The 27,968-nt window shown below is 39.8% G+C and overlaps 1 protein-coding gene across 1 annotated transcript in view; it reads left to right on the top strand.

The window, feature by feature from the left end:
• FCHSD2 (FCH and double SH3 domains 2) overlaps window positions 1-26,983 on the top strand; it is a 174,926-nt gene extending 147,943 nt beyond the window's left edge. The window contains exons 12-20 of the mRNA XM_075722744.1: window positions 1,674-1,778; window positions 16,286-16,447; window positions 21,668-21,802; window positions 22,619-22,702; window positions 22,835-23,012; window positions 23,384-23,604; window positions 24,575-24,704; window positions 24,867-24,949; window positions 26,900-26,983. Coding sequence (XP_075578859.1) covers window positions 1,674-1,778; window positions 16,286-16,447; window positions 21,668-21,802; window positions 22,619-22,702; window positions 22,835-23,012; window positions 23,384-23,604; window positions 24,575-24,704; window positions 24,867-24,949; window positions 26,900-26,983 — 1,182 coding nt within the window. The remainder of the gene's footprint in view (window positions 1-1,673; window positions 1,779-16,285; window positions 16,448-21,667; window positions 21,803-22,618; window positions 22,703-22,834; window positions 23,013-23,383; window positions 23,605-24,574; window positions 24,705-24,866; window positions 24,950-26,899) is intronic.
• The last annotated feature ends 985 nt before the right edge of the window (window positions 26,984-27,968 follow it).

Below are 27,968 nucleotides of genomic sequence, written 5' to 3'. Positions count from 1 at the left end.
GCTTCCCCACTGCATGAAAGAGGAGCTGCTACAAGCACCCAGGAATTATTTTTGTCCTGTTGTCTCTCCGGGCAACCTGCCATTTTCATCTTATCCTTTCTTGGCACGGTGCACTCAAACTGTCAGGTTAGCAGCTCCTCAGACTTTCTGGTTCGTCAATATGTTTTGTTATTCCCATAAAAATCTGAAGTTACAGCTTCTACTGTACTGCAGATAACTTAGAGACCTACTTCTATCCTACACAGCGTCCTTCTGTTCAAACTAAAGTTTCAGGGATCCTCTTACCTCCACTGTATCATGTATATATTACCCGTAGAAAAAAGTGTATTTGGATTTCAAAAGTCTTTTCAACACTAGGAAAATCCATGAGTAACGTGCACTTCAGTCTAATGTGAAGACACAAAATTAAGCGTGTATTGATAAGTTTATTTCTACATGTGTGGCTCAAGATAGAACCTAGGGCTGTATTTGGACGTCCTAATGCGCTTCAGGTAGCTGTATTTTGGAATGCAGCTGAGACTGCCTAGGAGTGAGAATAAAGTCAGCCAGTAGAAATGCATGCCTTGGGTCACCGAGTTCCTTAAACGTCTACGGCAATGTTCTTGTGCTCTTGTTTGGAGAGAGCGTTGGGACCGAAGCTAACCTCTTGTGCTAACTTCTGCCTAAAAACATCTGTTTCCCATGCTTAGGTCAAGCCTAGACTACACTGAAGTCAGTTAAAGAGGATGTGTCTGTACAGTATCTGTAATACTGCATAATATTCAGTGAGCTTCAGCCTAGGAAATGGGGGACTTGGCTTCTAGTTCCCCTTTAGCCTTTAGAGATTTGAGCCATTCCTCAAACTACCCAGGGGAATGCATGAAGCAAGAAGCAAGACCAGAGTAGGTGTTCACCATCTTACCTGTCTTCTGCTGAACCTGGGTCACTCTATAGCAAAACCCAGAAGTTGGAGCACCAGGCGGAAGGTATTAACAGAGTCTGTAAGCAAAATATGACAGGAAAAACTGTCCTCAGAGGAAGGAGGGAGCATCCTGGATTCTCATCCTAGCACCTGATGCTCCTTCTGCTTTTTCTCCGAAGCCTATATAACACAAAATACATAGTCACTGAACCGGTCACAGATTTGCAGATAACTGGTGAAGATTTGTACAGTCACATGCTTTTGTTATTTTTAATTTGGACCAGTGCAGTCAGCATACATGTAAATGAAACTAAGAAACTCTGATATGTCGTTTGTGAGTCAGCAAATTCCCCTTTGGACACAATGTTCCTGCAAATGCAGCAAACCTGTCTTGGCTTCCCCTGCAGCAGGGCTACCATTAGGAACTTCTCACTCCATGTTTAAGATGCTCTTTTTCAACCGGACATAAACGTGGAGCAACATATCTATTTTAAATATGTAAATATCAACTTATGGATGAGTTGATTCATACCACATATCACGTTTTCATGAAGATGTTGAAGCGTTCCCCTAAGTGGAATTTCCATGTGAAATACTGTGCTTTTAAATGGTGTTTTGCCTTGGTCATCCTCTTTTTTCCCAGAGTGGACTTTTGTCGGTCAACCCAGCATGTAATCAAACAATAATTTCCCTGACTTGTCATAAATATTTATCATGTAAATGGCTTGGTAGCTTTTACTACATCTGTGGTACATTTTCTTATTTCTGACAGACACTTGAAGAGCTAGAATGCCATGGGCCTGTGATGTCTGAGCAAACCCGAGCAGAACTGGAGCAAAAAATAGATGAAGCAAGAGAGAATATTCGCAAGGCTGAGGTAAAAAGGAAATTATTTTGGCATATTCAGCTTCTTACCACAGAAGAATTTACGTTCCAGCTATTTAATTTCGTTTGTGGAAATGTAAGCTTTTAGCATCTAAAAGCAGGGAATTTTACGATGTGATTTTTTTCCTTGATTTCGTGCTGCTCAAGTCACTGAATCAACTTAATGAAAGACTCAAGATTAGAAGAATAATATTAAAAAAAAACTCCTGATGAAGAGTGATTAAACTTGCTGCGTTTTCTGCTATTGTGCAAGGGTCAAAAATCTCTATATTTAGGGACTTTGTCTTAAATAGAGAAAAAACAGTCTCAAGTTTACTAGTTTCCTTCTGCTTGAAGGAATTAATACCAGAAGATGGTAATCATATCTCTATCTTCATGCTTTTTGGCTTCTAGAAGTAACTGCTGCACGCCCATGTGCCTTCTGTTCTCATATTTTTTGATAGACATATTAATTTGTAATGTTGATGGGAAAAACATTTGAAATAATCTTTGTATCTCTTTCTGCTTTTACTCTGAGGTACTTTTGAAAAGGTTACAGAGGTTTATGAGACCGCTTCTGGGTTAAGAAAGACTCATGAAAAGATAAACTAGCTTCATACTTGACTGCCAGTGTTGGGTTGGTAAAAGTTAACTGTTTTCATGGCCAGTGATTCACCAAACCTATTGCAACAACAGGAACTAATCTATTAGTTTTCGGCTGAGTGGGTTGCTTAATTAAAACTGTAGAGCAAACGTAATTATTTCAGTTAAGTGCTTCTCATACCGCTAGATATTCAGAATACCTGATGTAATTAGGAATGTGATTTACAGTTCAAGAGGTTAGAAAATACAGAGTAAAATTATTCCTCCTACTGGTGTGATAAATGTTAGCCTCTCTTTAAAACAAATCCAGAACATGCTCTTTTAACAGAAGGTGTTTTAAAATGCAATAGCCTTTTATTTTGAGTAAACTATTTCAAACAGACTATATTCCAAAGTACTTCAATGTCAAGGACAGAGAGCAAGAGAATGAAAGATAAGAGCAGCAGCAGAAAGAAAAATCAAGATAAGAAGTTGCAGAGGAGAAGGTTCTCACACAAAAAAATTACAAAAGGTACAAATGACATCAGTCTGGAACTTAAGTGATTGCAAGTCTTAAGAATGCATAATTAACAGAACCCAATAAATGAGTGGAAAGTCAGCAAAGAGGTAAGATGTTTCCTTGGGGGAGGTGGTGGAGAGAAAAATTGACAGGAGTATTTTTTATTTGTTAAATTCTGGAAAGTTAGAATTTTAAAAGTGCATGCTGCAATAGTAGCACTAGGCTAGGAAGGATCTCCGCAGTAGAAATTAGGCCATGGTCCTGCACGAATGGTACAGAGAGCGCAAAGGCAGGGATAGCACGCCAGTTCCTGTCTATGCAGATGCAGCAGAGAAGAAATTTGAGAGCACACGAGGATTTTTACCCAGCAGAAGGTTGACTTTTCTGAGAGATTTCGCTAAAAGAGCTTGAGACAAAATTGCCACTTCCCTTGGCCACAGCCATGGAATATAACTGAGGATAGAAGGAAAGTGCCAAGAAGTGGAAGGTTTATATATATTAAAAAAAAGGAGATGTGAGATCAGGAATAAACCCTGTAGTGTGCTGTAGAAGTCTTTTCCAAAAGCAGAGGGATGGATACAGCTCCATCGGGAAACGTACTGGGGAAGAAGTGCACGGCCAGGAAGATGATTCATAAAAGCAGTGAAGGGGGGAAAAAAATAGCATGCAGTTCTCTGATCTAATGAGGAGCAAATGCAGAGTGACGCATGCGCATCCTTATAAACACCAACCAGTACTCCAAAGGGGTAGAGAGCATGAATATTTTTCTCCAAGAGATGTGTTTTACAGTATTTGCTAGAAAGCATTTAGTATGGACAAATAATGTATTTCCATGGTTTTCCAGTGGTAGCCCGTGTGTCGAACTGAAAATGCCCCTTACCTTCCTAATATTTAACACGTGTTCCGTTTTACAACAGAAAATGGTGAAAATGCCAAGTGCTTGAGTCTAGGAAGACTCAGTGGCTGTGTGATTTTCACTGATTTTCTTCCTTTTCTTTTGATACAAGTTTTCTACTGTGTAGTTCGAAGACATGAAGTTGTCTCTGAGCTTTTGAATGGTGGGTGTGTAAACCACTTTGTGTTTTATATATTACCACATAAGTTATTTATAGTATAGAATTTTTTTAAAAGAAGCTACTAAGTGAATTCAGTAAGCTTTTTCACTTTTACTTGGCATGGCCTTTTCTTTTAGCTTCAACCCTTATTAGTCGCCACTCCTCTAAGTGGCACTATTAAGTAATTTCAGGACCATTAATTAGACAAGAGATTTTTTGCACACATACAATCCGTTGAAGAATTAACTGTGTAAGCTTTGAGTAAAAATGTTTTCTTTTGTACTGCAATTATAATTCTTTTCACCTTGTGAAAACCAAACATTTGCAGCATTCCTGCATATTTAAGTGCAACTGATGAAGTTGAAATTACTGATGGTTGGGTAGGAGAATGGTATTTGTGCAAAAAGTTACAGTCATGTATTTAGGCTGTAGGGCAGCTGTGGAACTGCCCTTTCCCTGTCCCACTGCACTGTTTGGGTCAAGGAGCCGCCACTGGTAAGTAAAGCAAAGCAAAGAGACACCTGATTTAGCTCAGGGCTTCGCAGAGGTCCTTCTCAGGAGAGCGTGTTGGAAAGAAGGGTGTCTGGAGAGTTGGCAGGAGTCAACCGTCAATTATTGGAAGGACATGGCTTAGGAAGGAGAAAGATTTCTCAGCACCTCTGCGCTATTCAGAAAAAGAGGACTTGGAAAGTGGAAAAAGAAAGATTACACAGGCTTCCTTTCTTTTTTTGTGAAAGTCAGTTTGATGTATGTAATTTATAAAGTAAAACAGAAAAAAAAAAAGACCCCAAAACACGCAAAGTACTGTTTATTGGATTTTACATTCACTGCTGTTACCGAAGGCATGGTATTTTACGGTTGCCTGACAGCATACATGGTTGCACCCTGTGTGAACAGCCCAAAGTAATTTGCCCTTTGACACTGGTTAGTTCATTATCACCTCGTCACATTAAATCTTACCATCTGCAAAACTTTGTGGATACCGCTCTGATTGTAACTGGAAGAGTAATATGTTCTGGTGCTGGGTCTGAACGTGTTTGATGATAACATGTAGATTTTATTTTGTTAAAAAAATAAGCTTTTATTGGGAAGGTATCAAGGCAACTTTGCTTGCAACTGCAAGAAGTATTGTTTCATGTGCTGTTGTTTCTTGCCATCATGGTCAAGTCTCAGATGTGGAAAGCTTTTATTTGTTCTAACTGAGTAAAGCAGCTAGAGGATAGTACATCTAGAAGGTGACAAGGGTTTGCAGGGTGTGAATTTTGTAACCTTGAGAGAATTTCCTGATGTCAGTGGTTGCATCAACCTGCAATACCTATAGAGCAGCATGTGTAGGAGTTACTGTTTCCGAATGATTGTGTGTGTGTACTGCTAGCACTTTGAAGACATGGACATTTTGCTGAATCTTATTTGTAGGTCACATGTAGGTCTCTCCTCTCATGGTGTGTTAAATAGTGTGTACCGTCCTCATTCCAGAGAGGTTCTCCCTTCTTCCTTTTGGATTTTTTTTGTGTTTTTCTCTTGAAACGCAGTGTATTTTTATTTTCTTTCTGGAGTAGCGTGCCTGTTGTTCTCTCCTGTTTTGACTTCTTGACCTGCTCTTTGGTGCTTCTTCTTTTGCAAATCTACCCTCTTCCTCTTCTTTCTTCATCGTTTCTGAAGGGGAAGGTAACTTCACGAGCACGTTGGGATTAGATTTTGCTTTTCTTTTGAAAAAGCTGTTTTGGTCATCGCTAGACACTTCCACTTGCGTGTTTCTCCCTGGGGAGCTTTACATTCTCGACACATTGCTCTAGTGCCAGCCTGCTTAACTATCAGAAGACAAACCCGTCTCCATGTGCCGTCTAATGCAACGTGAGCTGAGTCAGAACCTTTCAGAGACGATACGTATTGGTAACGTGGTTTCTCCAGGGTGTATTGTGCATAGGTGTATTCATTTACCCTGAATTGGTTTAGTGGTGGACTTGATAATGTTAGGTTAATGGTTGGACTGGATGATCTTAAAGGTCTTTTGCAACCTAAACGATTCTGTGATTCTATGACTCTATGATCTCATTGCCCTCTTCCTCAGAGACCCTGAATCCTTTGAAATCCAGCAACTGAGAGGAACCGAGGAACTGTACTGTACATATAACTTACGTATTTTCTGGCAAGCATGTTGGGTGTGGAAGCAGGCACAAGTTGAAGGTACAGCAAAGAAATACAGTAAAACCATGCATACAACCAAGACGTACTGAAGAAATCCACGTTTTTGTCTTCTGCAGGATGCGGTGCCTGAACATAAAACCTGAGATTGGCACATTCACAGCTCAGTGGGTTATTTTTGATCTTGTTCTCCCTGCGATAGGAGGTATTCTTCCTTGTGATGCTTCAGGGAGCAGACTCCTTGATTAAAGTTTGCAAAAAATATGGCTTGTACCAGAGTGCTCCTGTACAACTGATACATGACAAATGACTGTAATTGATAACCAGAACCCATATTTTCTTCTTAAAAAGGGAAAGTTTCTGTTTTGTTCAGGGTTTTTTGTTTGTTTTGCTCACTTGTTTTTAAAGGAAATGTTAGAATATGTCTGATAATACCTCTGGCACTGGCTACAAATTGACTGTGGTTAATGCCGCACCGTGGAGTGTAGATCCAGAGGAACTCCATCCTTGTCAAAACAGCATTTAACTACTGCTGCGTCAAGGCTGGACTTGGATATAGGCAAGCACTGAGAGCAGAGGGTGCTTGTTTAAATTGAAGGTGGCACATTTCAAGGATCATCTGTAAAGGAGGTCAACACCTTTGAAATTCAGTTATTTGAGAAAATAAATTATTCTTGTAGCTCCTTTGCACTTACTCAACCAACTCAGGTAACTGAACTAGAACTTCCGTATTTTAAGCTTTCATTTTTGTGACAACAGTAAGGAAGGTTGCTGGGCGTTTTACGGCTTTTAGTTCAGCCAGTTGGATAGATCTGATTTGCCTTAAAAGTGCTTTCCATTTCTCCACTACCTGCGTCCCTTTATCTTTAAACTATTGGAGCCAAAAATTTACTGTCTCCACTGATCTGTGTTGCAGAAATCAGGGAAAAGTTGAAGCTATTTCCTTGGTTTCTATAATTCTTCTTTCAGCCTGCATCCTGGACCCTGAGGCTGGGTTACTTGAATTCTTCCTCTCATCTTATTTTGTCTCCATCAAACTAAAGACTCCGATGCTTTGATAGCCCGGTGTGAGTCTCACCAAGCAGTATGGCTGGTCCCAGGGCTGACATAATTTTTCTCAGTGATGATGGGAGATTTCCCATTTGTGCTCAGGTCTATGCTCAAGGAAGGTCTTGGGGCCTCCACAGCAATTAATCCTATTTCCACTTAATTATAGGGGGATGCATTTTGTCTCATCATTAGGATATCTACAACTCTCAAGAGAGTATTTGTACCAGATAAGATTTGATTAAGACTCATTATGGTGCTGTTTACTTCGTTTGATTAGTTCAGAAGCTTAGGTCCATTTTTAATTGTAAATGGAGGGCTGTTTTCTCCCTCCCCTTATATTTGGCTATGAATATTTATTACTGTGCTCTGATAACAGTTGTGTTTGCTGGCTGGGCTGCTGTTCTATCTTAGGATCTAATCTATTAATCATATGCCGCATGTGGTCCTACTGCATCTCAAGTAGACGTAGCTACATTTCAGCCTGTTGTTATTTGCGTGTTCTTGCAGTTGAACCTTCCAACTGCGAGAGTGGTGTCATTCTCTGCTCATAAGAAATGTGAGAAAAAGCTAATTCCATATGCTGCACTGAAATAAATGAAACGGAATAAGGCTACTAACCCAAAAAAAGTTGAATTTGTAAAATGTCACTTGCTGCCATCTATGGCTTTGCTCAGGAAACATATGCTTGGGAGAGCTGTGCTAAGTAAACAGATTGCCTTCTCAGTATGAGATTTGTAGGAGCTGTTAGTCTTTCCGGCCAGGCAGAATGAGGACTAGCCTGGAAAGATGCCGCCGACATCCACAGCTCAGGAATTTTGAACTCTTTTTGGTGAAAAGCAGTTTAGTGAGGACATCTGCAGAGATGAGAGTGTCGTTGAGAAGAACATCATCAGAGCCCTGAAGCTGCATTATGAAGATGTACAAGTCTTAGGACTTTATCAGCTGTGTCCAAACATGTAATCATTCTGACTGCAGTGTTGCAAAAATTAATCATATTTGAGAATTTTTATCTTGAATTAATACTTCGGTAATTATTTTTCAGGGACGTGCTATAAGTGAGAAATTTTGAGAGCATGCAGTGCGCTCAGATCCTGCTTAAATATTTCACAGTATTTTTTTTTTTTTTTTTTGACAAACCTGCCTGTTCTGGTGTGAGCAATGGAAAGGAAGTCTTTAGAAGACTGGGGTGTATGAATTCACGATAATAGTAAAGGATATCTTTTCAGTAGTGGACATTTAACAGAGGAAGGTACTTTGTGGCATGAAGGGGCAGGAACAAACACGGAGATGTTTTGAAGCTAATGCTGAAATAGAGTCGTAAAGATTCCTGGAAGGATATAGTCAACTGAAGAGCCATATTGGCTCTCTATGTATCTTACAGATCCCTATGTACTGTAAAGGCTAGATAGCCTTATATATGGAAACAAATGGATGAGGTGTTTTGAAACCATCCTACAAGTAATAGTCATCATGACTTTAAATGCTGCTGAGATGAAGAATAATTGCTGTAGGACTTCAGGCAGTAGACTATCTCTCAGATCTTTTTGGCAAAGGGATCAGGGATTAGTCTGAGCTCCAGGAATACGAATGTTGCTTGTTTTGTAGATTTGCTTTTTGTCTTTTTTTTATTCAGTTCTTTTGAAAGGTGGATCACACCGACAATCCAGCTCAGTTCCTTAAACCTGTGGTTTGAAAGTGGTGTCATTTCATAAAGTCCTTCAGGTCAGGGGCTTTGGGGGTGTCTCTGGTCCAGCCTCTGCTTCAATCTTACTGAATCTTTTGACTATGAAATGTATACAGCATCTTTTGCGACATTAAGAACCAGTATTCATTGCCAGGACTGCAGAGAAATGTGTTAATAAAGGTTTACACACATACATTTTATATACATTTCCTTTTCTACTTGCAGAATTGGGGTCATTTCCGTTCCGTCCCATTACCAGTAGCCTGGGAACAACTTGTTAAACCCTCCAAAATACTTTGATACTGCTCTCATCTACTCTCCATCTCCTTCTCCACCAACTGCTTTCTCTGTTTAGGAATCTCTAAATGTTTTTATATGCTTGAGCTTGGGAAAATTCAGCCTGCCAGGTGGGCTGGAGCTACGCAGGTGGACTCTTCTCCATTAATAGTTTCACCTCTGTTTTCTTAACCTTGGCATTCACTCTTGAGACGCGTTATCTGTGTTAGTGTTTCATTTCCTGTTTGCTTCACCCTAGCAGTCTCGTTTGATTTAACTCCATGCAGAATATTTAGCATATAAATTAACTAACTCTGCTGTAATTTCTGTAGAAACTTCCCGCCCATCCTCCCACTTAAAAAAAAAAAACAAACAAACCCCACTCAGTGTTATGTTGAAGAATGTCATTTATTAGCTAGTTCCCTAGCTGGTGCAGAAAAAGTATTGGGCTTGGGGTTTTTGGTCCTGGCCAGGTGAATTCACAGGGGCTGGTGGTTCCGGGCTGCTGCAAGGACTCGCTGCAGTCGCTCTGTTGCAAGCAGTGGCTGAGCTTCGCCTGGAGCCAGGTAGCCAGTGTATTTTTTTGGCTGCGAAGAAGACAAAGGAAACACAAGTTAGAGCAGAAAGACTATCTTTCTTACCTGTTTTTTATAAAGAGCGGGAGGAATATCTTTCTTACCTGTTTTTTATAAATCTGTGGCATCATACGGTCGTGATTTGCAGTACTGCAGATGAACACTGCACAGCTAAAATTACTGATAGATTTCCCTTCCGAGGCTGAGCTCAAGTTTGTGCCTCAGGAGTCAAAATTTTAGGTGAGTCGTGTTGGATAGGAATTTTTTCTTTTTTTTCTGATTGGGGTGGTTCTGGCGTAGCTAACTTTCCACCCCAAACATCCAACAAGACAGCGAAAGTTGAGCTTCATGGATTATTTGCTCACGCATCCCTACTTGAAGAGCGCTGGACTGTGATTTAAAACTGATTTGCAGGGGAGAGCTTACGTTGGGTTTTGAGAAATATATGGCGTTCTAATACTTGTTTTTATTGTACTCGTACTTACTTCTACCTAGCAAATAATTCTGGTGGCCCAAAATTTAAATAATACAGTATTTCTCATTAAAAGAATGGTCTCATTTTCATGCTTTTTTAATTAAAAAAGCCTAGAATTTAAACAAAAATTACTCTGAGTGGGAAATATAAAGATCTTTCCAGCCTTTCCACGTTGTTTTCTTCTTAGCTAAAACAATTTGCCAAATCAGACTGTCCAACCTGCTAATGATTTTGTTCCTGTCACTAGAAAAAGATTGCAGTGGAATAAAATATTTATCACAAAAGATGGTTTAGGTCTCCTTATAATCCTAATTCAATCTGATTGTAATGTCTGAACATGCTCGTAAGTATAACCTTTGTCTAAAATAAATAATTCTCAATTCTTTAAGAGAAGAAAATAAGGGCTCGGCAGGGGGGTTCAGGTGGCTTTGGTACAGCTCAAAAAGCCCAGGGAACATACAGCAGGGAGAGGAGCACTCTCCGACGGGCAGGGGTCACGGTCTTGTTCTGCGCCCCGAAAAATCGTGGAAAATAAAGCAACTCTGCTTTCAAGAAACTCCATTCAAAAAGTGATCTTAACAATCATAAAGCAAAATATTTAAGGGGCCCCATTAGATAAGCTTTGCTGGGTTTCTGTCTTTGCTTTTTACCCCAGTACTTTTATAAATGACTTTAAAAGACATGTAACTAAGGTGTTTGTGGGATGTAAATGAACACTTGGTTTCTTATAGGCCCTTTTCTTTCTGGGAATGGAGAACAGCCATGTAATGTATTCTTGCTGTTTTTAATTTTCATGACTTCCAAAGCAGTTGTTTATCTTCATCTTGTGCAAGCTGTAGGTCTAAAGCCTTTGCTTAATTAAGACTGGAACAGTAAATAAACAAAACTATTCCTTCTTCCATGTAGAGCAACGATAGGTATGTGAGAAATAGATAACAATATTTATATTTTAAAAAACTTTGGTGGTTTTTTCCTTTCATCTTCTTATAACCTACCATCAGCTAAGGCAAAAGAACAGCTCAGAGAAGCAGGAACCACCCAGAACCCTGTTTGTAAACTTTGTGGGTGGCTGACAGTTTTTAAATCAGTGTAAAGATATCCCAGTCCTTAGCTGTTAAATAGTAATTGGTAAATAGTAATTGTAAATAGCAATTTCATTATTAAATAGGAAAATATTTGTCCTACAGTGAGACTTAATAACAATGAAATTTGGGCAGCATCCAGATTTCAGAGCGAGTGCTGGATTCCAGCATTCCTGTGCTTTCGAAACTCAGCTGCCTTCCTGGAGATCCTTAGTATTGCTGGGAATATAAGTGCTTACTTGATTTCAAATATTTTCAAGTCTACGAGCTTCTGTCAGCGGAGGTCACTCCGTCAGGAAGTATGGCCTGTGTGTCTGCTGGAGTCCATTTTGTTGAGAGGGGATAAAAAAATCAATGATTAAAGCCTTGTTTAGTTTTTAATTTGAAATACATGATCTTTTTGAGGCAACAAGGCGAGTGCATCCTTTTTTGAGGGTGTTGTAGCCTTGTGTGGTTTTGCAGTTTAATGCAAATCTGTGATTTGTCGGGAAGTACGCCGTGTCTCTTCCTATTTCAACACATCGCTTTCCGCCTGCCTCCCCACATCAGAAACTGAAAGAGAAGGCTGGGCCGGCTGGAATTGCATCCTTGGTGCAAGGTGGGTCCCCCCCGATGAAGCCAGGACTCCGGGTCCCTCCTTGATGAAGTCAGGACTCCGGCTTGCAGAAACCTCACCTTCCGAAGGGAAGAGCCTGCCTTGTGCCTGGGTACACATACAGAAAAGCTTGTTGTGTGACTTGATGCTGATGAAAACACCAGTATTTCCTCCAGGTCATCCCTTGTTTCCCTCTTACTTAACATTTTATTCTGGCATAATGAAAGCATCAAACCCCAGCTAACTTAGACATAGTGATACTTGAATGAAGTGCTTGTATTTTTAAATATGTAGCTGTTCCTGTGTGAGAAGCAAAACAAAGTTATACTACTGTCTGGTATTTTAATTTTTTTTTTTTTCATATAGGTAGGAAGCTGTTAACCCTGGTCTACCAGTATAATTATTTAGGTAAAAATATATATGTTATGCTTGTAAACAGCGTTATACATCTTTCAAGTGCAGGCCTGACCTAATACTGTAAGTACTTTTACGGCTTGTCTGCAATGGAATGAAACTCAAAACATTTGTGGTTTGGAATAAACATTTGTTGAATATTAAGACTACTATGTGTAAATAGAGAGGGGTAACTTGATGGGATTTGCTGGGTACCTTGAATTAAAAACTCTTCTCTGACCCTTAGCAAGCACAGTCAAGGATCTTGGAGCAGCTTGTTTATTTGAGCTAACAAGTTTGTACAAACAACATGGTTTACAGCAGACTGAGTACTAATATTGAACTACAACTGTTTATAGCGTGCCTAGACTAATGTTTATTGCTGTTGCATAACTCAAGCTAATTGGAAATTGCATAACGAGGTAAAACAGCAAAACAACTAGGCTGATCATTTCCTAGGCAACTTTTGTTGAAGGCGTATGGAAAATCCTCGTAATATTGTGTCAGAATGTAAAGACAAATTAGGGGATAGCTACTTTACTCCACAAGTATATATATATACGTGGAGGGACCTCAGCTCGGTAATGTGATAAAATGGGGAATTTCTCATTAACGGGCTAAAGCAAATGACTTGCGTTGACCTGCATTAAGTCAATCCACCACAATTTCAAAAAAAACCAAAAAAAGGATGATGTGTCCACCGAAGCCGCTAACCCACCCGTGCCCCACCACAGTCACAAATCAACCCCGTATGAATCGGTTGCCTTTGACGAGGGCGTTCTCGCACCGCAGATGCCCGATCTGCGCGTTAACGTGCAGCTGCCACGGCTGGAGCTGACCACGCTCCCACGTCCCGCTAGCAGGTAGTTCATCTCGGGAGCAGGAGCGTCCGAAATAAGAGGCAGGATCAGCGCTCATCTTCACTGGGTGAAGCAGGTGTGGTTAGAAAGTGGTTTTCTTCAAAATTTTGAATACTAACAGGAGAGAGGTGTGCTTGCGTGCAGAAATTGGCATGCCTGGATTCAGCGGTTTTGGTGCAACCCTTCTGTGCTCACACCTTTGGTTTAAAAGTGTATTCTCTGTTTAGCTTGATACAGTGAGAAATCCACTTCTCAATTTCATAAGTGCTCCTAAACCAATTTTTTTCCAAAGAAAAGCTGACTGCTTAATTAAAATCGTTATTGCTTCCATGCTCTTACAGCTATATATAAACTAATGTAAGTAGGGGCAAAAGGAAAAAAAAACTTAAGTGAGAGGTATTGCCTTTCTGAGACCAAGAAAGGGATAAAATACCTCCTCCATTCACCCCTGGAACTCAAAACTCTAACACCATCTGACACTTCTGGTTTCAGACCTTCTCATAGGTATTGCTTTTGTAAATATTTACAAAGTTCGGGTTGGGGCTTGGGCCGTACTAACTTAGAAGTTTTTCAGAAGATGCTTGATGCCGCAATTGAATTGAAAGGATCTGCCTTTCAGATGTAAATACTGATGCGTGCCTCGATCTTTGGACCTTTTATTCTTTTTAAATCAGTATTTTCTGAATCTTGACTGAAGTAGTGTGATGCATATTAATATATTGTACTGTTTTCCTCATTTTCTCGGCTATACGAACAGTATTTACAGTACACGTTAATCATTCACCTGAAGATCGCTTGCATGGAGAAGTGGAAACTTCACTTGGCTAAGTGGCTTTGGCTTTTCCCGTGGGAAATACTTCTCAAACTTGTCCGATCCTTCTGTCTCCATACCTAACGATGTGGGAGAGCGTGTGCATGCAGCATGTATCTTGAAACCCGTATGAAGATACATTTCACATAATAAATTTTACTCGAGTAACTTATCTCCTTTGTAAAAATCACATTTCTTTGAAACAGAATTAAAAATGGTATCTCTCAAAAGGAGTTTCATTATTTGAAACAGGTTTAAAGTCACCTTCGTGATTAGTTCTAAAATGAAAATGGACCCACGTTTGGGGGTACAGCTGAATGAAAGTTATAGGCCTTTATTTTCTGACTTATCTTCTTCATAGAAAGATAATAGCAAAGTGCAGCAGCATGTCAAAAAGAAGAAAAATACCAGTATCATTTCAGCTCAACGCAAGATTTTGTATGTAGTAAGGATATTCATTAAGAGAGATCAAAATCTATGTAGCACCAATTGGCATTTTAATTCACTGTACATGTATTCTTACGTAGTCTACTGTGCTTTAGCCACTACAGAAAAAGCAATTTCCCTCTAATTTTTGCTTAGACCCATCTATTTTTGCTGGTTTTGCTTGGTTTCCCAGTGCTGCTGCTAACTGGATCTAGCGATTCAGGCAGCGATGCTGAAGTAAGATGCTTCTGATCCCTGTGGAAGGGGCTGGAAGGGTGAGAAAGGAGATGAAACTTTGCTACTTGCACAGTAACTTGCTAAGAATGAACAATGCTGTGAAAGGAAATGCAGGAAAAACTCCGGGGCAGTTCCATGGGTTTCTGTTGTTGCCTCCATCAGTGACTCACTGAAGGACCTTTGGTAAATCACGGGATTTTTGTTCCTCTGATGAGCAAGGGGAACAAGATGATGATGATAGGGCTGGACTGGACATAAATATCTGTCCTGGTTTCGGCTGGGATAGAGTTAATTTTCTTCCTAGCAGCAGGCATAGTGCTGTAGTTTGGATTTAGTAGGAGAAGAATGTTGATAACACACTGATGGTTTAGTTGTTGCTGAGTACTGCTTATGCCAGTCAAGGACTTTTCAGCTTCCCATGCTCTGCCAGGCGCACAAGAAACTGGCAGGGCACAGCCAGAATAGTTGATCCCAACTGCCCCAAGGGCTATTCCATACCATATGATGTCATGGGCAGTATAGAAACTGGGGGGGGTGGCCGGGGAGCAGCGATCGCTGCTCGGGAACTGGCTGGGTATCGGTCAGCGGGTGGTGAGCAATTGCCTTGTGCATCACTTGCTTTGGATATTATTATTATTATCATTATTATCATTATTATATTGTTATTATTATCATTACTATTTCACTTTATTTCAATTATAAAACTGTTCTTATCTCAACCCAGGAGTGTTTCTCACTCTTACTCCTCCGATTCTCTCCCCCATCCCATCGGGGCAGGGGGAGGGAGTGAGCGGCTGCGTGGGGCTGAGTTGCTGGCTGGGGCTAAACCACGACAATATCCTCGATTTTATTCCTAGGTTTGCCCCCCACGTCTTGATGCGCTCTTTGAAATCCTGCTTTGCTTTTCTTGAAATTCTGCTTTGCTTTTCTTGAAATTCTGGATTTCGCTTTTCTTGAAATTCTGAATTTCTTCATGCCACTCTTTCCAGTCCTTCTGTTTAGATTGTTAGATAATTTGGATCAGGGTGGTGGTTTGCCATGAATTTGTTAAAGCCTTGGCTCCATCGGCCAGAAAGCATGCCAGGATGCTGAAGTGAACCCAGCTGTCAGAAAACCTAAATTTTCATTCTGTTCTAAAGACAAAAATCGTGAAACTGCTTGTTGAAGTGTGATATTTATTCATTTTTGGAATTATTAAGATTCTGCTTCCACAACAAATAAGCTTCCTGTGATCTCTGGCAAGAGCTGATGGAAAATAGCCTCATTTGGGGGGTTGGTGGGTTTGTGTGTGCGTCTATCGCATCTGATTTATTTGTGTATCGCATCCGGTTTAGTCACCAGCCGAGAGGGATCCAGGGTCTGCAGCCCAGGAGTATCTCTGATTTTAAAAATACTGTGAAGCACTGGGTTTTTTCTGGGTTTTTACACTTTGAAAAAAAAAAATTGAAACTAACTGACCACTAGAATATATGAATAGAAAGTTAGGGTAAACGAATAGATGTTATTTTAAAAACACCAACTTGTGAAATTGGCTGTGCCTGTGGTTTTACATCTCTAGAAAACCATTCCCCACCTCTTGGCTCGCACCACGTTCCTGCAGGCAAGGAAATGAAGAACTGGACTCGTTTCCGTGTGGAGCAGCTTTTGGAGCCAGCTGAGGAATTTGCGGATCAGGAAGTAACACATTTGAATCATGGCAAGGAGTGAAATGTAATCTTGAAAGAATTCTGACCTGTGCGTGTTTATTTCCTCAGATAATTAAGCTGAAAGCAGAAGCCCGTCTTGATCTGTTGAAGCAGATCGGTGTGTCTGTGGATACGTGGCTAAAAAGCGCCATGAACCAGGTGATGGAAGAACTGGAAAACGAACGCTGGGCCAGCCTGCCTTCGGTGACCAACAACGGCTCTTCACACCTGGTACGGCTCCCAGCGTGTAAAACTCACTTGGTCTCCACGTGGCTCTTTCCTAGTAGCAACTCCTAACTTAATATTGAATAGAAAACAGAATTGATAATATTTGGTTGGTTGTTAGCTGACTGGAAAAATCTTGTAGCTTTATGTGGCTGAAGCCCGTGTCTCAATTCCATATAAAAAAAACAAACCCAAGACCAAACCAAAAAAAAAAAAAAGGATTTCTGGGTTCTGTGGCTGAGTTTACTTTAGGTTGATTTTTTTGACCTTGGATAAGTGCCATAACATTTATTTGCCATCTCCTGAAAAGAAAAATGTCTGCGTGTTCCTTTGAAGTTTCATTAATAGTTTACGATGTTATCTGAGATACTTGGATGAAAAGCTGTATTTCTCCAAACGTTTTAGAAAAGCGTAGACTCTACATCATCTCTTCAAGAGTTGTTTATGTGCAGATCGCAGTGAAAGTCATTAAGAAAGCAAAGCCCATTTTCTAAATGGATTTGGATATTTGAGATGAAAATTTGATTCATTAAAAATCAGTGAAAGGCTTTGGAAAACAGGCTGTCCATTCCTGTGAGCAGGGTTAGGTGTTTCCCTCAAAGATTTGTCATAGATTTAGATGTTACCACTGTTGACCCGCAAGTTACTGCCCTGTTATTTGAGATACATTAAATATTGGACTTTATGAATAACTAGTTTCATTAAAGCAGTACTGAAGTTAAATTGGACCAGACCACAAACCTGATCACTACTGCATTTCATCCAAAGAGTTGGTAACTTTTTAAACCCTTAAATTCAATTGCATGAATACGTCTTGCTGTGTCCAAAGTCACACTAACTCTTTCGAAAATTTCATCCAATATACCCAAAATTGAACTGAGAAGCAACTTGGATCAGTGCAAGATTGGTAATGATTTTTTACTCGGTAGTATGTAAGATTAATTGTGTTTGTAATACTATAGCTGGTTTGCAAAATAGGCCAGAGACATCTCCCATCTGTTTAGCTTGGAAGAAAGCACATTTTTTCTCTAATTCAAGAAAGAATGAAAAGCAAACTCTCATTTCTCTCCCCTCTCTCCCCCCGGAAGAATGATATGTTTCAAAAAAATAGCGATAGCTGAATCAAACAGCTGCCCGAACCAAAAGACCCTGTTCAGAAAACAGGAACTGCTAAAAGAGCTCATACTCGCTTTATTTTTTAATTGCCCTACATGGCCTGTGATGCTGAGCTGTCACCTTTGGCAGTAAAACTAACCAGTCTGTTGCTCTTCACCAGTAACCAACTAAATAAAATTCCTGAAGGTTTAGTCAGTTTGCCTGAAACAAATTTTAAATTTTCTGTGTGTGTTTATATATTTAACATTTAGCAAAATTCAGAGGCTTTTATAAAGTCTCGATTTGCATGTGGATACTTCCCGAACTATAGTCTTCATACACTATTAAAATGACTTAGTTCACTCTTTCTTTTTAATCTTAAATGCTTTGGACAGCCGGAATACATCTTCTGTGTAACAAAACTTTCAGGGGGAATGGGAATGTGGTTTTCCATTGCATTGCACACGATTTGGAGAATGGCTTGCTTTCGCTGACCACCTAAGAGAAACAAAATCTCCATTTCAGCAAGTACGTGGTATCTACACACAAAAAATCCTGCTCGTTCCCATGTTTCTTTGTGCTTTTCTGCTTCTTTATTGTTTTCTTGGTAATAGTGGCAAACCCTTAGAGAGAAAGGTTTTTTTGGACGTGCAGCTCTTTTCCTCTATGCCAACTTTTGTTCAAAAAAGTGAGCGAGCGCTGAATGGCATCTCAGCAGATCCTGAGAGTCCTGGATCCGCTCTTTGCTTTCTTCAGGGTGTTAGGGTGTTTCTTCTAGGATGTTGCACGCAGAGCTCAAACACAGTGACGGTGATTTGCAGCGCTTTATTCCCATGGTTAGTAGTATAATTAGAGATAAAAGTTGGAGTATGCAGATCCAGGCTTCAGCCTTCCCAAATCCCAAAGGAGTTCTTGTGCCAAGTTTCATTTCAGATCCTTCCTAGCCAGGATAGATGAGGCTATGTTACGTAGCTGTGTTTAACAGTGGGTTTTTTCCCTTTCTTCTCATACTCCACCTCCTTTAACTTCGCATTGTGCGTGTTGGATTCCACCCAACACCTTGTTCTCCATCTCATCAGACATGCCAACGGTTGGCCCCAGAGCCAGACCCCGCGCTGGTCCCTGGCGAGCCCGCAGATGCCACAGCGTGGGAGGTTAAACTCTGATTCTTATTTTCCCCTTTTACACTTACGTACGCTCCCGTATAAAAAAAGATGCTGTTGACCTTGGCAGGCCAGATGAGGACAGCCCGTAGATGGAATTCTTAGAACTGTTACTGAAATTACGTTGCTTGCAATTACTAGAAGAATTACTGCAGCATATAACAAGCAGCACTTTCGCTTCATCCTTGATGAACGGACAGTGTTCAATGTTCAGAAACCAGCTCTCTGCCGTCTTTACATCCCGCACAGCTTTGCTCTTTTGTGTCGGTATTTGTCACGATGCAATTTGTTCAGCAAAGCTCTCCATATATTGTCTTTCAAAGAGCTGAAAAGAAGAAAGCAGCATCGATGGCTTGATATCACTGCATTTATTTAACCTGCTGCAATAATATAATGAGCTGAAGGAATTAATATCCCATCACCTCTCCAGTCGGCTGACTTTCTGATAAAAGAAATGCATAATCTTGGGAGGGAATACATTTTTTTTTTTTTCCCCCCAGTGTACATGCCCAAAAAAGTTAATCGTCCTTTTGAATTTTAATGTCATCCGGAAAACGTATGCAACACTACTCTTAGATTTTAACACTGTTGGGAAACCTTTATGCTGCCTAAAGCAAATGTATTGTAAATACTACGTAATTTATTCAAAAAAGGAAGAGAGAATAATGTCTCTGTGGGGTTTGTGTTTTGTTTCCTATTTGCTGGGACTTGGAGCGGTGCAGTTATAAGGAAGATCATTCTAAGATTCTATGAAGATTTGTACAGTCGAAGTACAGTATTGCAGAGTTAGAAATGAAGTTTCCCGTTGGTACGTTTACTGTGAACGTGAAAATGGACGCTTTTGACTGTAAAGGGATATAATGGCTTTTAACTGTAAAAGCTCATAGCGTCTTTCAACTCTTAGCTTACTGGTTCATATTCAAGCCTGATCATCTGATACCAGCAACCCGTGCGAAACAAATTGTGGTTTCAGTCCCTAAATACGGGTATTGGGAACTGCCTCTGACTGATGGATACCTCTGGGTGCTCCGGCAGACCGCTCTGTTAGTGAATAGGCAAGAAATTTCAGCCTTTTTTAGCTCCTGCAGGTCCTACATCCAGATCGGACTGGAGGTGGTTCGGTATAAACATGTTCTCTGTTGTTGCCAGGGTCTCTGCATTTCCCAGGATAAATAAAAAAGGGCTTTGGGTATATTTTTTTGGTATCGAATCTCTTTTCGAGCAGGATATGCAATAAAACAAGATATATATTTGCATACCTTTTTTCCTAGGTATAATCAAGCTATCTTGATGCCTTCTTACCTGCATTTGTTCTCCTGTTTGCTCTCTGTCTTCGGTATAATTGTGGCTGATGTATTTATTCTTCGCTTACGCTGTCTTTCATTACCAGACTCCATTAGAAAGATGAGCTTTATGAAACAAAACTGCTAAGTTTTCTGTATCATTAGCGGTTTTCCCTCTGTGTGCCTACTTTGCAAACGATTCTATTCAAGGAGTTTGAGCGGCCCACACACTGAAAATTAAAACGTATTTTTCCTCCTCCTGTTAGAACACCAGGACCAGATGTTTCACGAACAAGCCTTTCTAGACATGATACACTAATTTCCATGATGTTACGTACAGCTGTCAGCTGAATGTCAGCTTTGGCTGCTGGGACATAGACCATGCACAGCAAAAGGCAGTTAAGAACTAGAGGGGGAAACCTGAAATTTGCCATAATTTATAGTTGGCTGTTCATATATCAAAGCATTACCTAGGTAGGACAGCAATTTTTTTTTTTTTTTTGTTACCACAACATCTGTGAACGCATTTAAGTATCAATGGATGCAAACTGCCCTTGAATGAAAGCAAGTGGGGAAAAAATAAGATGAATTACAAGGACGTAGTCTAGAAATCGTAACATAAAAATTAATCTAAGTCAGAAAATGATGAAGCTTTGTGCTCTTCTGCTCCAGGTCTAGAAGAGCAAAGCCGTTCCAGAACAGAGGTACGGAGACAGCTGGGCTAGGGAGCCTGCAGAGTGCCTTTTTGGTCTCAGCCTAACTTTGTGTTGATTTATCAGCCTTTTAGTTTTCATAAGGAATACCAAATTGACTCCAAAATTGAAAGGAATAAATAAAGGGAAGATAGCAAATACATAACAGTGTTGCCTTTGCTTCAGAGGACTTGCCTATTTTCACATGAGATAAAGTGTTTATTCAAAATTTAAGCCAGGCACAAGGCCAAAGCACAGCTCATGTCAACGTTGCCCAGGCTACATTTATAGAAACTTGTATTTTTCCAGAGTATTGACTTCAGTTTTTATTTAAACTTTTATAGCTAGTTTTTAATCATTATTCTTTCTTGAAGGATTTTTTTTTTCATAAACTGCAGCAAAGCTATTGTGCAGAATATATCAGCTGGAAGGCTGATTTTTTTTTTTTTTAACATTTTTTTCAAGTTGAAGCATTTCCACTGAAGTTTCATTTTATAACTCATGGTCACAGGTACATTAATCTTTTAATAGCCTAAATTCTCAGTAAGTGACTCTTTTTTCCATTAAGCTATTTGCTGTGCCTCTGAAATGGCATCTCCAAAGTACATTAGTCACTGTTTCACAGCTTATATAAAATAGATAGGTGTCCAGCACTTGAGTTGGAGCTTCCAAAATCTTCTACCGTTCTTTTTAAAGTCCACAGGCCTGTGCCTGCATGAAGAAATACAGCTGAGTTAAGCAAAGATGTAATTTGGTGACAGCTCTTACTCTTTCGCTTCTTTGTATTTGCTTTGTTTGATGACTGCTTTCCTGGTGTTACTTGAGAATTCTGTGTTGAATATTATTTAGTCATTGCTTTTTTGGTCCCGTTTCAATAATCGTAAGTAGTAAAAAAAAACCACACTGAAGAGTATTGATCAGTTCATTTTGATTGGTATTTCTTCACTTATTTTTATTTGATGGTATAATGCCATATTTAATTTGTTGTAATAGATTAATGCTGATGCAGAAAAGGAAGAAGGTGAAGAGTTTGAAGACAGCATGGATGTTTTTGATGACAGTAGTTCTAGTCCTTCTGGTACTCTAAGAAATTATCCTCTCACCTGCAAAGTTGTTTATTCATATAAGGTTTGTGATTTTATTTTTTTTTTAATTTGATAAGAAAAATGAATTATGCAACAAACAAATAATAGATCTAACTGTTCTGTGGGAGTTTGAGGTAGAACGTCAGCATTTGGCTCAATAATGGTGCACATTAAATAGATCTAACATGTAGTTGTGAACGACTGCAGCGGTGTAAAATTCATGATGCTGTGAAACACATTTCTGCTGCAGTTCAGCAGAGTACTGACGTCCGTGCATGAATTGAAGTATGTAGAGATGTTCCCATTTGGCTTCAGGGAGACCAGTTGCCGTTAGATGTTGTAATTTCTGTTGCTGAGCTGCTGGGGCTACATTAGAAATGCCTTCTCAGCGTTAGGCGTGCTTGTATGCTCTACAACAAAGCTCTTCTTTGTATCAGAATAGCGAAAGCACCATTTAGGAGTTAAAAGCTTTGCTGACAAACTGCATTCACGCTATTTACTTCTGCTAGTGCTGCTGGGTTGGTTGTAAATCACACCGCTGCGGTAGCCGAAGCCAGTGGCAGGCTTAGTCTTAAGAGTACAGAGTAATTAGGGTTTCAAAAGTAAATAGGGTTTGACGCGCTGGGTGGTGTTCAGGGTGCTTCCATCTGTCCTCTTGAGTGAAAAAGGGTCTTGTGGATGTCAGTAGGTATTCAGAAGAACCCTTATTAATATGTTTTAAAGTATGCTACATCATAAACTTTTCAATTTTTAAAAAAATGTAAGTTTTCATAAAATTCAGGATGAGAATGTTCTTTACACTGCCTGTCCCGTGCACCTGAAAACACTTATTTTCTGATCTTCCTGTTACATACTTCAGGCTTCTCAGCCAGATGAATTGACCATAGAGGAACATGAGGTATTGGAGGTTATTGAAGACGGAGATATGGAAGACTGGGTAAAGGTATCATTCTTCTGAGATTGTTTTCTTTTCACTATCACTTTTAGAAATAGAACTGGGGACGGGAGAAACTATTTGGATTCTTTTCAGAGTAGTATGCAAAAGCAGAGCATCTTTTCTGTCATTTACTTACAGGCACGGAATAAAGCGGGCCAAGTGGGTTATGTGCCGGAGAAGTACCTGCAGTTCCCGACATCCAGCAGTCTGCTGAGTATGCTGCAGTCCCTTGCGGCACTGGATAGTCGATCACACACCTCAAATAACTCCACTGAGGCTGATTTAGTCTCAGGCAGCCTGAATGGAGACTCCAGTGGTAAATACCAATAAATAAATAAATAGTATATTAAGCTTGTTCTCAAAAGCGTTCTGCATATCGAGTTTGGATGTTGCACATGAGAATTGCTTGTATTTGACCTGTATCTGTGTGCAACTGTTGTCAGTAATTACCTATCTCATATCAAATCTGCGTAATTTACTGGGCTATCTCATAGAGTCAAGATTAACTAAAATTAAGGAAAACGAAAATAATTTGACTCAGCAATTATAGAATCATAGAATCATTTAGGTTGGAAAAGACCTTTAAGATTATCGAGTCCAACCATAGAAGTATGTATAGCACTTAACTGTGTTTTTTAAGCTCATGCCAATTCCACTTTTTTTCTCCCCCGCTCTTCCATTCTTCAGTCTGTTTTGTAAAAGCACTTTATGATTACGAGGGTCAGACAGACGATGAGCTGTCCTTCCCGGAAGGAGCCATCATCCGCATCTTGAACAAGGAAAATCAAGATGATGATGGCTTTTGGGAAGGAGAATTCAACGGACGTGTTGGGGTGTTCCCGTCAGTATTAGTTGAAGAGCTTACGGCCTCAGAAAACGGAGAGACTCAGTGGATTGGAGATATTCAGGTATGTAACGAGTTGTGCTGCTACCTTGCACGTATGATAGTAGTTTGTTAGGGCGATTTTGCAAGGCTGCAAAGATCTGCTGCTTCTTTAGGAAAAAAAGAAATCAGAACCAATTTAAGAATGAAAAAAAACCTTTTAGTTTCTTACCCAGCCTAATAATTATCAACTGATATATTTTGGCAAATGTAACAGATTTGTGAATAAAGCAAAGTACTTGGGTAGAAAGGAGATGAACCAAAGGAGAAAATTCAGTCTACTTCTTGTAATTAATTTATGGCATAGACTGAGACATCAAACAGAACCTGGCAAAAAGAGAATTACAGGCTCGCTCAGCCCTAATTTAATGTTTTCATACTTAAATCTGCTCTGTATCCTCTCAATTTTTGAAGGGCAGAATAGTACTGAAGATTGTATTACAGTAATTTTTGCAAAAATGTCCTCATTTCAGTATAGTTCTGTAATCCTTATATCATATTAGAAAATCAGACACATTCTCACGTGTAATTGTAGTGCTAGAAACTGGACTTCCATGTTCCTACAAAGTAATTTCTCCAGTATTTTTATTCTTTGATTTGAGAAGACCGTGAAAACTTAACATTTAAATGATATATATGCAGTTGAGTTGGGATAAAACTCATGATCTTAACGCTTTTGTGTGAATATATGTGGAGAGGCACACTTGGCCAAATGACTTTTTCCAAATAACCTTCAAAAAGTCTGTCTAAATTATCTGGGAGAGGGTGAAAATTTCTGCTCAGTGGCAACCTGTAATTTAAAAAACATATAATCACTGTTTGATATCTTGGCTTTCCTTCCCAAGTGTGCCTGACAGCGCTTTTGACAGATAGTTTTTCTCCGGATGGAAGTTCCTAGCATACTGATGTGTCAGAGGACTTACCGCACCTCGGTGTGTACATGAAAACTGTCGAGGAGTAAGGCTTTCTGCAGCCCCTCTCTCTTTTTAACACAGGTATCCCCGACTCCGAAGCCCAATAACGCCCTTCCACCACTGCCGCTGTATGACCAGCCTCCCACCAGCCCCTACCACAGTCCGGATAAAAGAGGTTCTCAGTATTTCCCCAGATCACCATCAACTAACGGTAAGAAATTTTGAGATAGTAAAAGAAACGTTTCAGCTAAATGCTTAATTTAGATTGTTCACATTTCAGAGGGGAGAAAAAAAAAAGCTTTTTTTGCAACATAAAGTTAATTCAGCAATACTCGGTGGCTTGTTTGTGATGGGTTGTTGCTTACTCTTTCAGAAAACAGCTTCAATTCAGAGTCCCCTGGATTCTCACAGCCTCCGCGAATTCCTCCCGAAAATTCATATGGCAAACTGCGACCTGTAAGTTAAAAACAAATCCTGTTGGTTTTTGTCGGTGCTACCAAGTTATAAGGCCCAGTCTAGGTAAATCGAGCTAGGTGCCTTCAAAGCAGGGTGGTGATGCAGCACCTGACGGTTTGGCTCTCCGTGTTCTGCAAATCCAATTACTGCGTATAAAAATGCGGTATCTCGGATGAATACTGCGAGGAAAGGTCTGTTCACTCCCCTTTGATAACACCGTAGATGTGTCAAAAAGCTGTAAGAACATGAGAGCTATGGCAATGAAGCCAACAAAACAGTAAGTTTGCGCTTGTTTAAACAGTAAGTCACTGTTTAAAGGTGACCTTGAATCTTATCCATCCCCCCTCCTTCATCTAAGCTGCCCTTCTGTGTCTGCCTTCATAGATGTAATAATACCTGCATGTCTCTGTGTGAGGCACGTGAATCGTGAAATCTAGCCTGGGAGGAAATTACATCTATAATGATAGTGAAATAGCTGTTAGTCGATAAACTTCCGTTGCCTTTTCAGGCATTGGGAGGTTGTTTCTGTTCTTGCCGTGTGTAATAACCTCTAAACAAGAACTAAAAAAGAGGTGGTGAATAAATGCCGGCACAGTTTAATCCTACGATTTGTACAATTGCTTCTTCTCCAACGTCCTGCAGACAAATCTGCTTGCCAGCAGTTTGACATAATATGCGGTCCTTGGGACTCCGTTGCATTTAGGGTTAAATTTATTTCCGAACCCCTTGATTTGAGGGGTTTGGATTAAAAATTCTTAACAAGAAGATCTATATTTTTTGTGATGTCTTTGCTGCCTAGCAAGAGAGATTTTGTGAGAAAAGGAAAGGAAGAATTTAATTGCTTAGAACTTGCAAAATCCATCTCCTAGGATTAACTTTGAAATCAAGCTTTGGGGGTTTCAAAGTCCTAAACCAAATCATATTAAGATGTAACATTTGTCTTTTCCTGGCATTCTCAAAGAATGAGGTTGCAGAAAAAGAGCATTTTTGGATATTCAAAGATTATATTCTGAATATTCCACTAGTCAGTGAGTTAGCCTAATTCACTGACATACGCAAGGCAGAGATAGTAACTTCATCGTTAAGTATTTAAGTATTGAACAGAGAAGTTTCACCTTACCTTATTCCCTTATAAAAAGATGCTGATTCAGCTTTTCCATTTTGTAGATTTACATTTACTCCATGAGTTTCTTGCAACTGACTGACTTTTCAAGATACGACTACAGTGTCATGCCTTAATTAAAAGGATTTCTCCTAGTATTGCATTTTAAATATGCCTGCTTCGAAAATATTGTGAAGTTTGTTCTAGTATTGCTCCACAATTCATGTTTTCCATAGCAAGTCACTCTGGTGTGTTATGAAATCATGTGATAAAAACCCCGCAATAAATTCTGCTAGCATTTACGGTGATCTCTGTCAGGAGCAATAATAACTTTATTGATGTGGCAGAGTGTAAAAATAGCATCAGATTTCAGGTGTGTATCGTTCAGGTCAGTGATTGATTAAATACGAGTAAGCTGCTTAGATGCAACAAGGCGTTCTCGTAGTTTCCAGCCCACGTAAGTTCAGGGAAGGGCGTCATCAGATTTCAGCATTCGATGTAAGGTCCAAAGTCCGTCCCAGGTTTATGTACCAGATTATCCGCGGGTACGGGCAGAATAGGTAGGTTATTTCCCTCGGTGTGTTTACACCGTCACGATTGCTGGTCATCCTGGAGAAAAATCACCCGAGAGTGGTGCCAGTTTATAAGGAAGAGCCTTGATGGCTTAATTGGAGACTGCTGGACCTGAATTCAGCTGGTTACTCCCTGTAGTTCTGTTGACCTTAATATACAATCTGTATATTTGCGTCATCTTGAGGTAGAAGCCCGAAGTTGCAGTTTAAGGTCTATACGAGTTCTGAAATTTTGACAGTTTTCTGATAGTTACGGGCTGCTTCTGGCTGTTTCAGGTGCGAGCAGCTCCACCACCCCCTACGCAGCATCATCGCCGGACAACAGAGAAGATAGAGGACGTGGAAATTACTCTGGTGTAATGATTGGACTAGTTAAGTAGTAGTGCTACAATCAAGACCAAACGCGGTATTTGGTCAATCTCGTTTTTAGGCACCTTTGCATGATGAAGACTTTTAATAGAGCAAGAGATAGGAAGGATTTTATGTGGCAGTGACATGGTGGATTCCTTCCCACAGTCATGACTATTTTGTGCCTTTTTTTGTTTGTTTTCTTTTGATTTATATACATCATTCTTCCTCTCTTAGCACAAACCGAGGCGGGCCAAACAGCGAGCAGAGGATTGCCTTGGAGCAGGTTTCTCTCTTGGCTGAAGATGGTCAATTTTTATACGGAGGCTGAGGAAAGAGCCTCATTCATGCGATTTAGTCACAGCATACTTCGATCACGTGCATTAGTACAGTATATTACTGTTGCCATAGGAATGTGTTAAAGATTGTCAATTCTTCGAGTAGCGTTACTTGTCTGATTAGGTATTAATCAGATCTTGCGGAATGAAAAAGGGAACTGAAAAAATAAGTATAAGGAGAGGCTGGCTCCTCTTTAATCCCCTTGAAGAAAGGAAGAAACAGGAAAATAATCTCATAGCTAAGGAAAACTGATGCAGATCATATGGCGTTAATTCCATTAATGCACACCTCTTCAATAATTAACAGTTAAACAGAACTAAATGTTCTTTGTATTAATATTTATGCAGTACATTTAGTAATAGAGTATCTAATATGGAGGTGCTGAATTAGTAGCAACATCTTGTTCCATAGCATAAACCAACTGGTAGAAAAGTAAGTGAGATTTTTGTCTAGATCTGGAAATTGAGCTTCATTTTTTTCTTAGCAGGTTTTGGGGGTTTTGGTTGGTTGTTTTGGTTTTTTTTTTTTAAACTATTTGGGTCACTCTTATCCCAGTTATTGCCGTGTACTTTATTATCCAACATTAGCAGTATATCTTTGTCATCAAAACATCCGGCTAGACTTAGAAGTTACATTTAGAGTATTTACATGCATTGTT

Source organism: Pelecanus crispus, chromosome 1 (genome assembly GCF_030463565.1).
Source record: "Pelecanus crispus isolate bPelCri1 chromosome 1, bPelCri1.pri, whole genome shotgun sequence".
NCBI classification, from domain to species: domain Eukaryota; kingdom Metazoa; phylum Chordata; class Aves; order Pelecaniformes; family Pelecanidae; genus Pelecanus; species Pelecanus crispus.
This window is presented reverse-complemented; position numbering and strand designations above follow the sequence as displayed.